This window comes from Pararge aegeria, chromosome 9 (genome assembly GCF_905163445.1).
Source record: "Pararge aegeria chromosome 9, ilParAegt1.1, whole genome shotgun sequence".
Classification (NCBI taxonomy): domain Eukaryota; kingdom Metazoa; phylum Arthropoda; class Insecta; order Lepidoptera; family Nymphalidae; genus Pararge; species Pararge aegeria.
Window position 1 is genome coordinate 12,333,413 of NC_053188.1, and position 12,088 is coordinate 12,345,500.

A 12,088-nucleotide genomic window follows, 5' to 3' on the forward strand; every position below is an offset into this window, starting at 1 on the left:
TGTGTGACATGAGCTGTGATTTGGTGAGAGGTACTCGTATATATGTCAATCACGCCCTATCAAATAAAAATCGTCCTTCGGCTTAGCTGATGACAAATAAAATTAACGATCCTCGTATTCATATAATTTTTATGTGAGATCTCAAAGCAGAGGACCTTGTACCTGAACGCTTAATTTATAATTAGGCTGATCTAGTTTTTCTGCTCATTTATTAAGCAATATTACACTACTGCGAACTGCTCGAAGTTCCAACTTTTACTAACTATCTTTATATATATATTTCTTGTGTGCGTGTGTATGTCAATGAACTCGTACTAACCGGTTGGAATGAATTTTTGGTATGCCTTTGGGTGACACCCGGGATGGTTTATATTCACAAATCAGCCCGACAGATGGCGCTGGGGTCCGCTAGTAGAGATATAAATTCAAATTATTCATTTTAATTCACATTTAAACGGTCTTAGATTTTTAGGAAATTCAAAAAAATTTACTTCAAATAAATGATCACCTTGGATCAGAACTTTAATATATGGATTTATTTATTACTAAAAAGGAAAACAAATTAATATACTTACAAGCAAATTAACTCGTATCAGTAAATTTATTAATTTATTTTATAAATGACTGCCCGTGATAACTGTATGTGGCTGGGGCGAAGGCGAGGTTACATAAATTCAATTTGAGCACCTCAGAGAGCTCTGCAAATTGCCTCGTCGACCAGCAAGCAGAGTTAACCCTTTGATGCTGATCACCGCCATTCCGTCACCTGAACATTTCGTGCCATTCCGAATCGCACTATTTGGTATTTGATCGTTAAATATCGGTTGATTTGGAATACGAAAGCACGTGAAGCAACAATTTGGATACGTCGAAACTTAAAAAATGTTGATCACCTGGCCTAACTAATTCAATTTACTAGTAGATTTCTCTGTCAAGCAATTCTCTGTATCAACCCAGAGTTCAAAAATTATTAAATTATTGGCATTGTCCTCTTTGCATGGCTTAACGGGTTCTCTGAGGCCCCCATGTTTCGAAGACGATGTTAATCCATCAGTTCCAGAATAATCGTTAAAGCTCGACATCCTGTATTGGGGTCGCGTTGGACGAAGCTCTAAATTCCTCTCGTCTAACAGAAAGCAGGCCTTTATTTGTAGTGGCACAGTCACTCATATGTTATTAGGCTACGGATGATGAAGGCTACAAGCGCAAAGAATATTTAATGCGTGCGTAAAAATATACGCGGCAAATTTGAAACTGAAATTCGATAAATAAATGCAATCGAATGCATATATACATCACTTAAAATTTTTTACTAAAAACAACCGACTTTTTAAGAATTAAAAGTAAGATAACTGGCATGCAGTAGGGTAAAAAATTCCTAGAGCAATGTACTGCCCGTCTGTTCAGTGGTGTGAAATCTGGTTAACAGTAGGTATAGTAGTAACGATTTTTAGTGCCGCCAAGCGATTATGCACCGGTACGAAGTCGCGTAGTAACCGATTAAAGGTATAAGTATGACTACTATACTCCCTAGCAGGTTAGCCTATCTTAGACTGCATCTCCGCTTACCAACAGGTCAGATTACAGACAAGAGCTAACTAATAAGTGTAATAAAAAAAAAGTTATTTGTAAATTACATAAATGCAGTTTTACTTTAATTCATTATTAATTCATTGAGTTACTTTGAGATACTACATTATGTAATTAATTTCGTTATTCTGCCAATATTTTCATTTCTGATTACATTTATTACGAGTGGATTGCCAGTGACTTTGTCCGCGTACGATCTTGAGTACATATAATATGTCCTTAACTTTGAAAACTTGGGACTTTCATGCCGTTATTTAACCCCCATTTCACCCTTTAGGTGTAGATTATCGGAATATTTTCCGGAGCTGGCTGTGGCATGCACAGGACCAGAGTCTAGAATTTGACCAGGCATAGAAGCAGATTTAATGTAAACTTGCACAACAACAACCAGTCCAGACTAGTTAAAGAAAAATACAAGATTTATTGAAATAACATTTAATTAATGAAAAAAAAATATCTCACAAAGTTATAAATTTCAATTAAATACTAAAAATAAAATACTGTATTTAAGGCGTCTTCGTCTTCCATTTAGTCTATGTCTTCAAAGGAGCATAAAATATTTTATCTCGCGGAGTCCGCAGGTGCGTAAATGATTCTCATGGTGTTGGTAAATCCCGACCCTTGTCTCCATCCCGATATAACTACTAAAGGATCGCCAATTCTTACGAAACCTTGCTCCATGGCCCAGAATATACAGAAGCTCACGCGATTATTGACATCCGTTTGCCAATCCATAGCTGGTTCAGCTGAACAGATAATAAGTAGTGGCTATAGAGTCCAAACAGAATTCAATGTAGAATGATTACATCATAGTGAGTCAGCTAAAGAATGCACTCCCCGCAGTCCGCACGTCCCGCAACGCCTGTGGTAGTTCGGCTCAGCTTTGCTTCCGCGCCGGTACTCTCAATGAGTATACGAATAATAGCCGTCAGCGCCGTTTATTATTACTAATCATCATCATCATGATTCATCACCCACTACAGGGCACGGGTTTCCTTCCATAATAAAGTAGAGTTTAGGCCGTAGTCCACCACACTAGCTTACTGCAGAATGGTGGACTTCAGACGCCTTTAAGGTCATTATGGAGAACTCTCAGGTATACACGTTTCCTCACGATGTTTTCCTTTACCGTTGAAGCAAGTGGTATTTCAATTACTTTAAACGCACATAACTTAGAGGTTAGTAACTAACTAAAAAGTTAGAGGTGCGGTTTTTATTCTCATCATTATCGACTCTCATATTCTCAGCGTTCGAAAAGTTTTTTTACTTTTTGCAACCTTAGTAGGAGCCAAGCCTAGTCTAGTCAATCTTGTATTGTCAAACCATTTGTGTGTTTAGCGATCAAGTGCTTTTTTTATATTAATAATTGATGAACCAAGCGGATGGCCCATCTAATGGTAAGTGGAAAACCATGGCCTGCAAAGAGCACATCGTGCAGCATGCCACTATGTATGGAGTAAGTTTTATGTGCCTGTAATTGTAGCGGCAACCACAACCTTCAGACCGGAGCACAGCATTGCAACAATGCTGCATAGCGACAGAAATATGCATGGCGATAGTACTTCCCCGGACGAGTTCTATCACAAAAGTCTCTACTACTACAAAACCTATCCTTCAAAGACGAAAAAATTATTCTACTCACCTTCATAAACTAATGGAATAACTCCTCTCCACAGATGCAACTGCTTAGCAATAATCGAGTATCTGGTGACGCCAATTATAGGACAGCGGGGTTTATACTTGGACAAAACATGAGCTGATTTGCCTGATGTGGTTACAGCTATTATTGCGGCTGCCATAGAACGTTGCGCAGCCATAACCGCTGCTATTGCGGTTCCAGTGGTTTGATCACAGGGCAAAGGTGTCTATACGTAAAGAAAGATAATTAATGGATTGCCACGACAATGAATAGGCAAAGCAGTGTTCTGCTTGCATTATTTTTTTTCTAGTTTCTATAGTCTTCAAGATTGAAATAATGCAGTTCTGCATATATTACTACAACTAACCGAAAATATTCATCACCTATCTTAGTACCCATAACACAAGCTACGCTTACGAGTTTGGGGCTGGGTGGTGATGTGTACGTGTGCTATGTATGTGTGATGTATTGTCGTTTTATATTTATCCAATTATTACATTGTAAATATATACAAATGAGTTGATATATGTTTTTATAACATGATTCTTAAAGTAATTTTAGACCTACTATTGTATTAGATGTAGTATTAGATGTCTACAGTCGATGAATTATTTCAAGAAAAGGTTGCTTGGAAACACATTGGTCCCGCTTTTTAACTATCAAAATATAGAGAATTAAATAAATAAATAAATAATAAATAAATATACTACGACAAGACACACATCGCCATCTAACCCCTAAGTAAGCGTAGGTTGTGTTATGGGTACTAATAATATACATAAATCCTTATAATATACAGATAAACACCCAGATACAAAAAAAAACATCCATGTTCATCACCCAAACATGTTCCAGTTGTGGGAATCGACCACACGGCAATGGTCTCGGAAAGCAGGGTCGCTGCCCACTGCGCCAGACGGCCGTCAATTGATTGTAAAATTATTACATTTGATATTTTATGTGATAACAAAAAAAACACCTGGCTAACGACGCGTTTGGAACCCTAGTAGCTTTAGTTTTAAGTATACGAATGTGGTTATCGCGATCATCTCACTACCGTGTAGTTCTTATGTACGCATCAAAAGTGCCACCTATGGGCCTACTTGAATAAAGATATTTTTTACTTTGACTTTGATTAAAAGCTAATGATAAAAATGAGCTTCTTTCTTGTCAGTTACGTCTCGGTGGAATCTGCTTTTGGAACCAGGGGTAAAGTGACTACAAAAAGACGGCCTTGATGAAACAGCTCGTTTCATCAAGGCCGTCTTTTATATAGCTATTACCTCTTAAATAGCTATTACCTTATCGATGAGATCAGAAAACAGTTGTTTGGTCCAAACGCACGCCTCAGCTTCCTTACATGCAGTGGCCATGCACTGAACTGTAGTGATCGGATAACGACCGATTGCTGTCTCAGCGGAGAGTACTAAGACGTCGGCACCATCAAGAACACTGTTTGCTACGTCGAGGAGTTCCGCTCTCAACGGAATTTCATTGTACCGCATACTGCTTAGGAGGTGTGCGCTTACGCACACAGGAACATTGGCCTGAAAGATTTTTAATCTAGTATCTCACGAATGTATAACTAACAAAGTAAAAGGCCACACAAACGACGATATTGGCCATACCCAAACTGAGTAGTAGTTAGTATGACTGTCATATATACACAAAGGTCTTTAAGAATAATTGTAATGCCCGTTTTTACTAACGAAGATCCTAATCAAAGATTCGTAGGCGTATTTACCTTTCACCAATCGATTCTCACTAAGTAACTCTTTTAACCTAATTTGTCTATGTTTCTTGCGGTGTGGTATTTTTTGTTCGTATTATCATATTTTAATATTTTTTTATATGAATTTATGGTTAATAATATGTTTTTCATTTGTCAAGTGTCAGTTTACGAGTTCCCAAAATATTACGCGCCACCGAATCGTTGTCGTAACTTTAGATGGCGCCTAAAGACGATAGTCATCATCTAAGAGTCGGTAAAACATATTTTTATCTCTACACATCACTTAAATCAATAGGCATCCGATTAAAGAGTTTCCTAGGTGAAGTTATAACGGGTATTAGAGATTTATGGCTAAGGCGTAAGCCAAACAGATATGACGTTTGGCGCTTTGATAAAAATCTAACTGTTGCTTGCCTTCTTCGAGTTAATCAAGGTTTTCACAAACTGTTGCCACGGGGCAACAGTTTGTTTTATTAGAGATTTATTAGACCATTTAAAGAAGCCTATGCTACTCTCCGTCTTTTTGAGTAACTTTATGCCAAAAGTCAAGTCTACTGGTAGCTAAGTTGGGGCGTGTTGCATTGTAGGACAAAAAAACAAACAAACAAACACTTTTCGTACGCACATCTATTATTGTACTTTTGTAGTAGATCGGACGTCTCATCCAGCCAATTGATGCCTTCTAAAATATCCCTATTTTCAAATACTCTGTATTTTTTTTAATGGAATGGCAAGACATCACGTTAACGCCAGACGTTATATGTGTGATCTGCGCATTAATATACTAATTACTGTAATAATTTACTTTATTAGCTCTTGCAATCATATTCTTCTGAGCTATTACTAATTTCTTCGGTGTGATGTCTGATCCTAACTCCTGTCTAGTAATCATTATGCCATTGGCAATCTGTAAATAAAATTCATTAATAATTAAGCGCTGCAACTTAGATATGGACTAAACTTTACACTTGCTCCTGAGAATGCAAAAAGTTTATTTATTAAAAAAAATAAAAAAGTACGTTATTTTATATGGTTGGTAAGACATTGTACTTATTTTCTAAGTAAGATATTGTACTCAGTACTAACTAGAATAGTCTTAAAGCTCTACTTTTTATTTGCGCTCCGGAGGATACAGCGCCAGTTATTTAGTATTAGACTGGATACAGCAACACTGGTCATCTTAATGACGTGCAGGCCTCGAGTCGCGCGATGAGTCGGTTATGTAAATGTAATCACATAAACACAAGCATAGTGTTCTTCGTGTTACATAATCGATCCCAGAAAGTTGCTACTCGAGTACGTATAATAGCGAAGATATCACAAACGCATATCTCATCAAACATGCCCCACGCGCTACATTATTTTGGCAACTTCATCAGGATGCGGTTTGCATTGTTTGACTGCACCCAAACGGTGCTCATTTTTGTACGTCTAAAGTTAATTCATAGTTATATACACACAAAAAATATAAATTTCCCCCCAAGTGCAGGTAATAATCATTTAAATAAAAATATAAGTTATACATCTTATTGCACAGACAAAGGCGAAACTAACAATATATTGTATACAATAGTTATATAAAAAAAACAGTCCGAAACAGTCTGAAGTAAGAATGTGGCACTATATTGCATTCTACGCTAACACTTACCGACATAATGTCATCGAAGTTACGAAAGCCTTCAATAGTTTGGATGTTAGCGACAATAGCTATTTTCTTTCCTTTCTCTCCCATTAAGTACCTGAGCTCGGTAATGCCATTACTCGAGTTTACGAAAGACGCGACAAGAATGTCCAACTGAAGAGAATGGACACTTTATTTGATTAAGTAATTTTATTATATTTAAGGACTTCTTTGCAATTAAGGGATGTCTCGCTAAAAGAGATTTTGCGAACTTTCTCTGGTTCAAGCATAACTATATTAATATTATTTTTGTCTGACATGTATACATTTTTAATTACTTGATTAATTGCTCAACACCTACATCTGTCATCACAGGGCAAGATTGTGCTTACGCGACAATGTAGCACATTAAATCAATTTTATTTCATTTCATAACAAGATATAATATATGGTCATACTTACCACTAGACCAAATAATAATAATACATGTTTAACAACGGATCCCGAGGTTCTGGGATCGAATCCCGGGTTGGGCCAATAACTATGAAGTCTTTATTTATTGTGTATATTATAGGTTTGACATTTACAGTGATTATAATTTGACATGAATAATAATATTTGTACTTTTGATATCACTCTTAAATTTTATTCTTATTTTAATAATATCGATTGATTTAAGATAGTATTATTATTGTATAATTATTGTACGATCATATATATTTTTTGCATGCCATCTAAGGCGGATTGTTTGTCCCTATGTTTTGTGTACCTACCAACAATGTAATACCAATATGCAAATAAACGATTTGATTTGATTTGATTTGATTTGTGTATTTCCTGTTGAAGATTTCTTAGTACCATTTCATGTACCCGAAGTTAGGAGATTGGCGGTGTCAACCACCGTGCCTCGGACAGCACATTAAGCTGTCAGTCTCGGTTATTATAACCAACTTATGAATATATTCCTGAAAGCCCATTAACCCCGATAGGAGCAGTGTGGTGGGTTTGTGCTCCTAAACCATCTCTCCTATTATAGTAGAGGCTTGCGGATGATGATGTTATGGTATCTGAACTTTTTCTTTCCTTGTTTCATTTTTTATCCAACTCTAGCATTTTTTGGAAACTCGTTACCAAGGGTCCACCCTAAGCTAAAAACAGGCTAATCTCACGTACGTAACGTAAGCAATACAACGCGGGAAATTTGGTATGCACACTTTTCCCGTTTATGTAACGTAAGTTGACATCAGACGCTGTTGTAAATTTTCATGAAACTATTTGATTATAACGTGATAATATGTGCAAGTTCTACAAACACACTGGTCACACAACAGAGAGCCTACGAGCATCCTTTCCACCTTCCCATGCCGATCTGGACATTACAGGTCGACGTTGTGTGGAGGGAAGATGTGTGCGTTGCATACGATGATCATATGAGATTAAAAGTCCAGTTACCTAAATAATTCGTTGCGTAGATGGATCAGTTTGCCTCCAACTACATCTGACACAGATGGTGCTCCTTACCTCTAACTATATTGACGCCGATTGGCGCAGTTTGCAGCGACCCTGCTTTCTGAGTCTAAGGCCGTGGGTTCGATTCCCACTACAGGAAAATGATTGTGGGATGAGCATGAATGTTTTTCCGTGTCTGGGTGTTTGTATGTATATTCTAAGTATTTATGTGTATTGTCGTAGTATATAAATTAAGTATATAAAAAATATTCATCAGGCATCTTAATACCCTTAACACAAGCTACGCTTACTTTGGGGCTAGATGGCGATGTGTGTATTGTCGTTGTATATTTATTTATTTATTTGTTTATATATTGGATACGTACTTGGTGACGAACGGCCATATCAATGAATACTTTATCAGTATCTGTATAATTCGGCATGTCAAAAGTGACGTTTGGGACGAAAACATCTTTAAAAGACCCTAGATGTCCACCTCTCTCGATAACGCACGTCAAAGTTGTTGAGGATATAATTTCAACTTTGAGTAATAAAGACTCATTGTCTATTAATATATAGTCGCCTTTGCTAATCTGTTCGGCAAAGTGCATATAATCAACGTAAACTGTATAAGTGGAACATCTTTCTTTATATGTTTCATCCGTTGTTAGCCGGACGGATTCACCTGCTATAAGTTCCACAGAATCACCATAAGTCTGCAAATAAAACAGTTTTATTTGTTTCACTTTTTAGTACCTCTTTTATAAGTTACAGTGCACATAAATAAGCTACTTTTAGACGGGTTCCAGTTGTTACTAAAATATTTCATAGTACCTTTTTTATTAGACACGGCGCGTTAAATTTTAAAACGTATTTTAAATTAAATTAAGTTTCAAGATCTTTATTACTGACGTGAGGTAATCCAACCGCATCTGAGAAGACATGAAAAAAAAAGATATCTAACTGATAATAAAGCTGAATAGTTTCTCTTTTCATTGAACGCACAAATCTCCGGAACTACCAGTCGGATCAGGAAGGCTACAAGCTTATTACTTTAATTCTTTAAAATTAATTATCTTTGACAGCCTATATCAGCTGGTCTAAACGCCTTTATCAACAAGATATGTTGCCCATAATCTTAACGCTGGGCAAACGGGTTGGTAATGAAAATTGATACGTAAGTGAAGTCACATCGATGAAAATTGGTATATAGGTTGACAAACAAAATAGTAAATGTCATGTTTGAGTGATGCATAAAAACTCTAGCCCGAAGAAGGTTACGTAAAGGTTTATTTGAGGCGCTGAACTCTAGAGATATCAGCTTGATTTAAAAACTTCTTCTTGAAGAAGGCTGACAAGTGAAAACACGCTTTCTGTTGGGGTATATTATCTAGGATATGGGAAACTTATCGGTAGTCGGGGGACCAGTAGTCATTTATATACACGTACGTCAGAAATATAGCCAGTTCTGATTTTTTTTCCGGGTAGTCGTGCAGCGATAGCCAAAGGATAATTTTTACCAATCCTTGCACTATAGTTCTTGGCTGCCTGTCGAAGTAACTTGATAGTTTCCACGTGCTCCTCTAAAGGCCCGAATGAAAGATTTAGTAGGGCAATATTCATTCCGGCTGCTATCATTTTCTCAATAACTTCAACATCATATGTGGATTTTCCTAAAAAGAAAATACCCGTAAGATATTGCTATATGATTGCTATTGCGTGGTGTTAGGCTTTACTTTCGGGAGGCCGAGTTCAAATCCCGGCAAGCACCTATTTTTAATGTTATGTGCGGTTTTAAGCATTTAAATATCAATCAAAGAGACAATAGGTTTTAGTAACAGTTAGATCAGTTTTAAAGGCCTTCGCATACCATATCGACTCGGTACACTCAGCTACAATCAAATTAGAGCGTGGAAAATTAAGCTTAATGTCGTGCGTCATAAAGATGATGGCAATAATCCACAACAATTTAACCACAACCCGCACCACAGCCCGCTAACCACTTGGCGAGAATGCGTTCCCGATTTTTCGACACTGTGTCGACCGTAAGTTTACGTGATTGGACTAAGAGTGAAAGCCGATGTCGAATTGTCGTTAACCGCTGCAGGCTGGTTAACGACAAGTTGTCCACTCATTAGCAACTCGTGGACGTCTAGTAGGCCACTCGTAGACGGTGTACCGTAAGTTGGAGATGACCCTTTGATACGATGCCGGAATGCGCTCGACCGTAACAGTAGAAAAATCTTCCACCAAGCTGATGTTTCTGAGCTTAGGATGTACATAGTTAGGTAATATAGCGACCACTTCAGCAATAAGCGCACTATTTCATTTAAACGTTCTTCTTAACGAGAGGTTATCTTATGCATAAATCATTAAATGGTTTATAAATAATCCTTACCCATTGTAGCCATTATTGCAGTTTGTCTTTGACAGGCTGCTGGTGACTTGATGTCGAGGTGTAATACGTGGTCTAAAGGCGTATGCGCCTGGGCAGCTTCCAGCTGCTGCCCGGGAAGTTCCATTGCATCAAACTTTGAAAGCGCATAAAAACGTAATTAAACCTCCCCTATACATAATTGCCTGGGATGTTCAATAAAGCAATCAAAGAAGCGGTGATAGCGCATTGAGCACGATTTCGTGCTTCACTTTCTGGGGGGCGAGTTCAAATACCAGCTCTCCATATACCATACATCTAATTTTTTTAAGTTATGTTCGTTTTAAATAATTGAAATATCACTTGCTTTAACGGTAAAGGAAAAAATCGTGAGGAAACCTGCATGCCTGTGTGTGTAGTCCAATAATCCGCACTGGGCCAGCGTGGTGGATCACGGCCTCAACCCCTTCTCACTGTGGGAGGAGACCCGTGCTCTGTAGTGGGTTAGTAGGGGGTTGATGTGATGATAGTGATGAAAAATGGAAGAAAATTTCAGTTTTATAATAGGTACGAAGTCCTGGATCATCATTTGAAATCAATAATGGAGAAATTTCAAAATTCTCAACTTTAATCGTCAATAAGAGCTCGGGCTAGTTGAACAACTTAATAGGTATAATGTTTACTTAATTACTAAATAAACAGTACATACGATTCTTGTGACCCGTTATTAGGGGTGGCTCATGAGACTATATTTTTAAATTTCTATTCAATTAAGGTGTAGTGGCATAAGAATATGATAGTCTATTCCAGCCAGCGCACTAATATTTCGATTCGCTAATTCCACCTACGCACATTACTCATTATCAACTAGTAAACAAAATAAATGCATTGCATTTATTACTATTTGAATTTGACTGTATAAATAAATAATTGAATTAAATGTCTTACTTCGTCTAGCTTCTTATCAAAAGCTGTTGGCCACACCATTCTCAAAATTAGTATAAACCCAAATAAATTCGGCCTTATAAAACAATAATAAAATTTGGAAGTTTTTAAAGCTGATTATATTAAATGACAATCTGTATGATTGAATAAAATGATAATCTGTCACCTGTCTGTCAAGTAAAATACGAGAAACTGTAGAGTAATGTATACTTAAAATAATATAGTTTTTAGCGACTTTTTAAATACATTTCCTAATGCCAATTAAAAGTAAATATATTTTACAACAAATCAAGCTTTAATACTATGTGCTACAACTAGCTTCTACTATAAAGTTGAAATGTGAGTCTACCCCGACATACTGTATACATCTGCGTAACCTTGTCGAGGGTACGGACATAATGTTATGCGATGCAATTGAATGTCCGAAACTCTTCATAAGATCCAAATTAAATTTTAAAGGAGTTCCAAAATGGGAGAATGAACTCTTTTATAACGAAATAAAAATTACATATTCGTCTATGCCCAATATTCAGGTTTATTGGAACTTAAAGGAAACTGTATTCATAGCAAATAAACTTCTGTATCAAATTTATAATTATTAAGGTGTTATGTTTATCTATAAATTATTCTCTTCTTTATATTCTCCACATCTGAAAAAAATGAAAACAAAATTATCGGAGATAATTTATAGAAGTGACACACTAAGGTAGAATAACGTGGTAGGTATAAGTAGGGTTA

General features: G+C 36.8%; 1 protein-coding gene across 2 annotated transcripts; it reads right to left on the reverse strand.

Annotated features, from left to right (window-relative positions):
• Positions 1–2,100: 2,100 nt before the first annotated feature.
• Positions 2,101–11,967, reverse strand: LOC120626366 (pyruvate kinase-like). Of its 2 annotated transcripts, none has more exons than XM_039893871.1 (9): positions 11,859–11,967; positions 10,430–10,562; positions 9,481–9,704; positions 8,418–8,747; positions 6,610–6,756; positions 5,767–5,868; positions 4,531–4,776; positions 3,233–3,455; positions 2,101–2,336 (listed from the first exon to the last, which is right to left on the reverse strand). In XM_039893871.1, the coding sequence occupies exons 2-9, from the start codon at positions 10,551–10,553 to the stop codon at positions 2,152–2,154; spliced, it is 1,581 nt and encodes a 526-aa protein (XP_039749805.1). In that variant the 5' UTR covers positions 10,554–10,562; positions 11,859–11,967; the 3' UTR covers positions 2,101–2,151. The 2 variants fall into 2 exon arrangements, with proteins under 2 accessions (XP_039749805.1, XP_039749803.1); XM_039893869.1 differs by lacking the exon at positions 11,859–11,967 and adding an exon at positions 11,354–11,460.
• Positions 11,968–12,088: the final 121 nt, after the last annotated feature.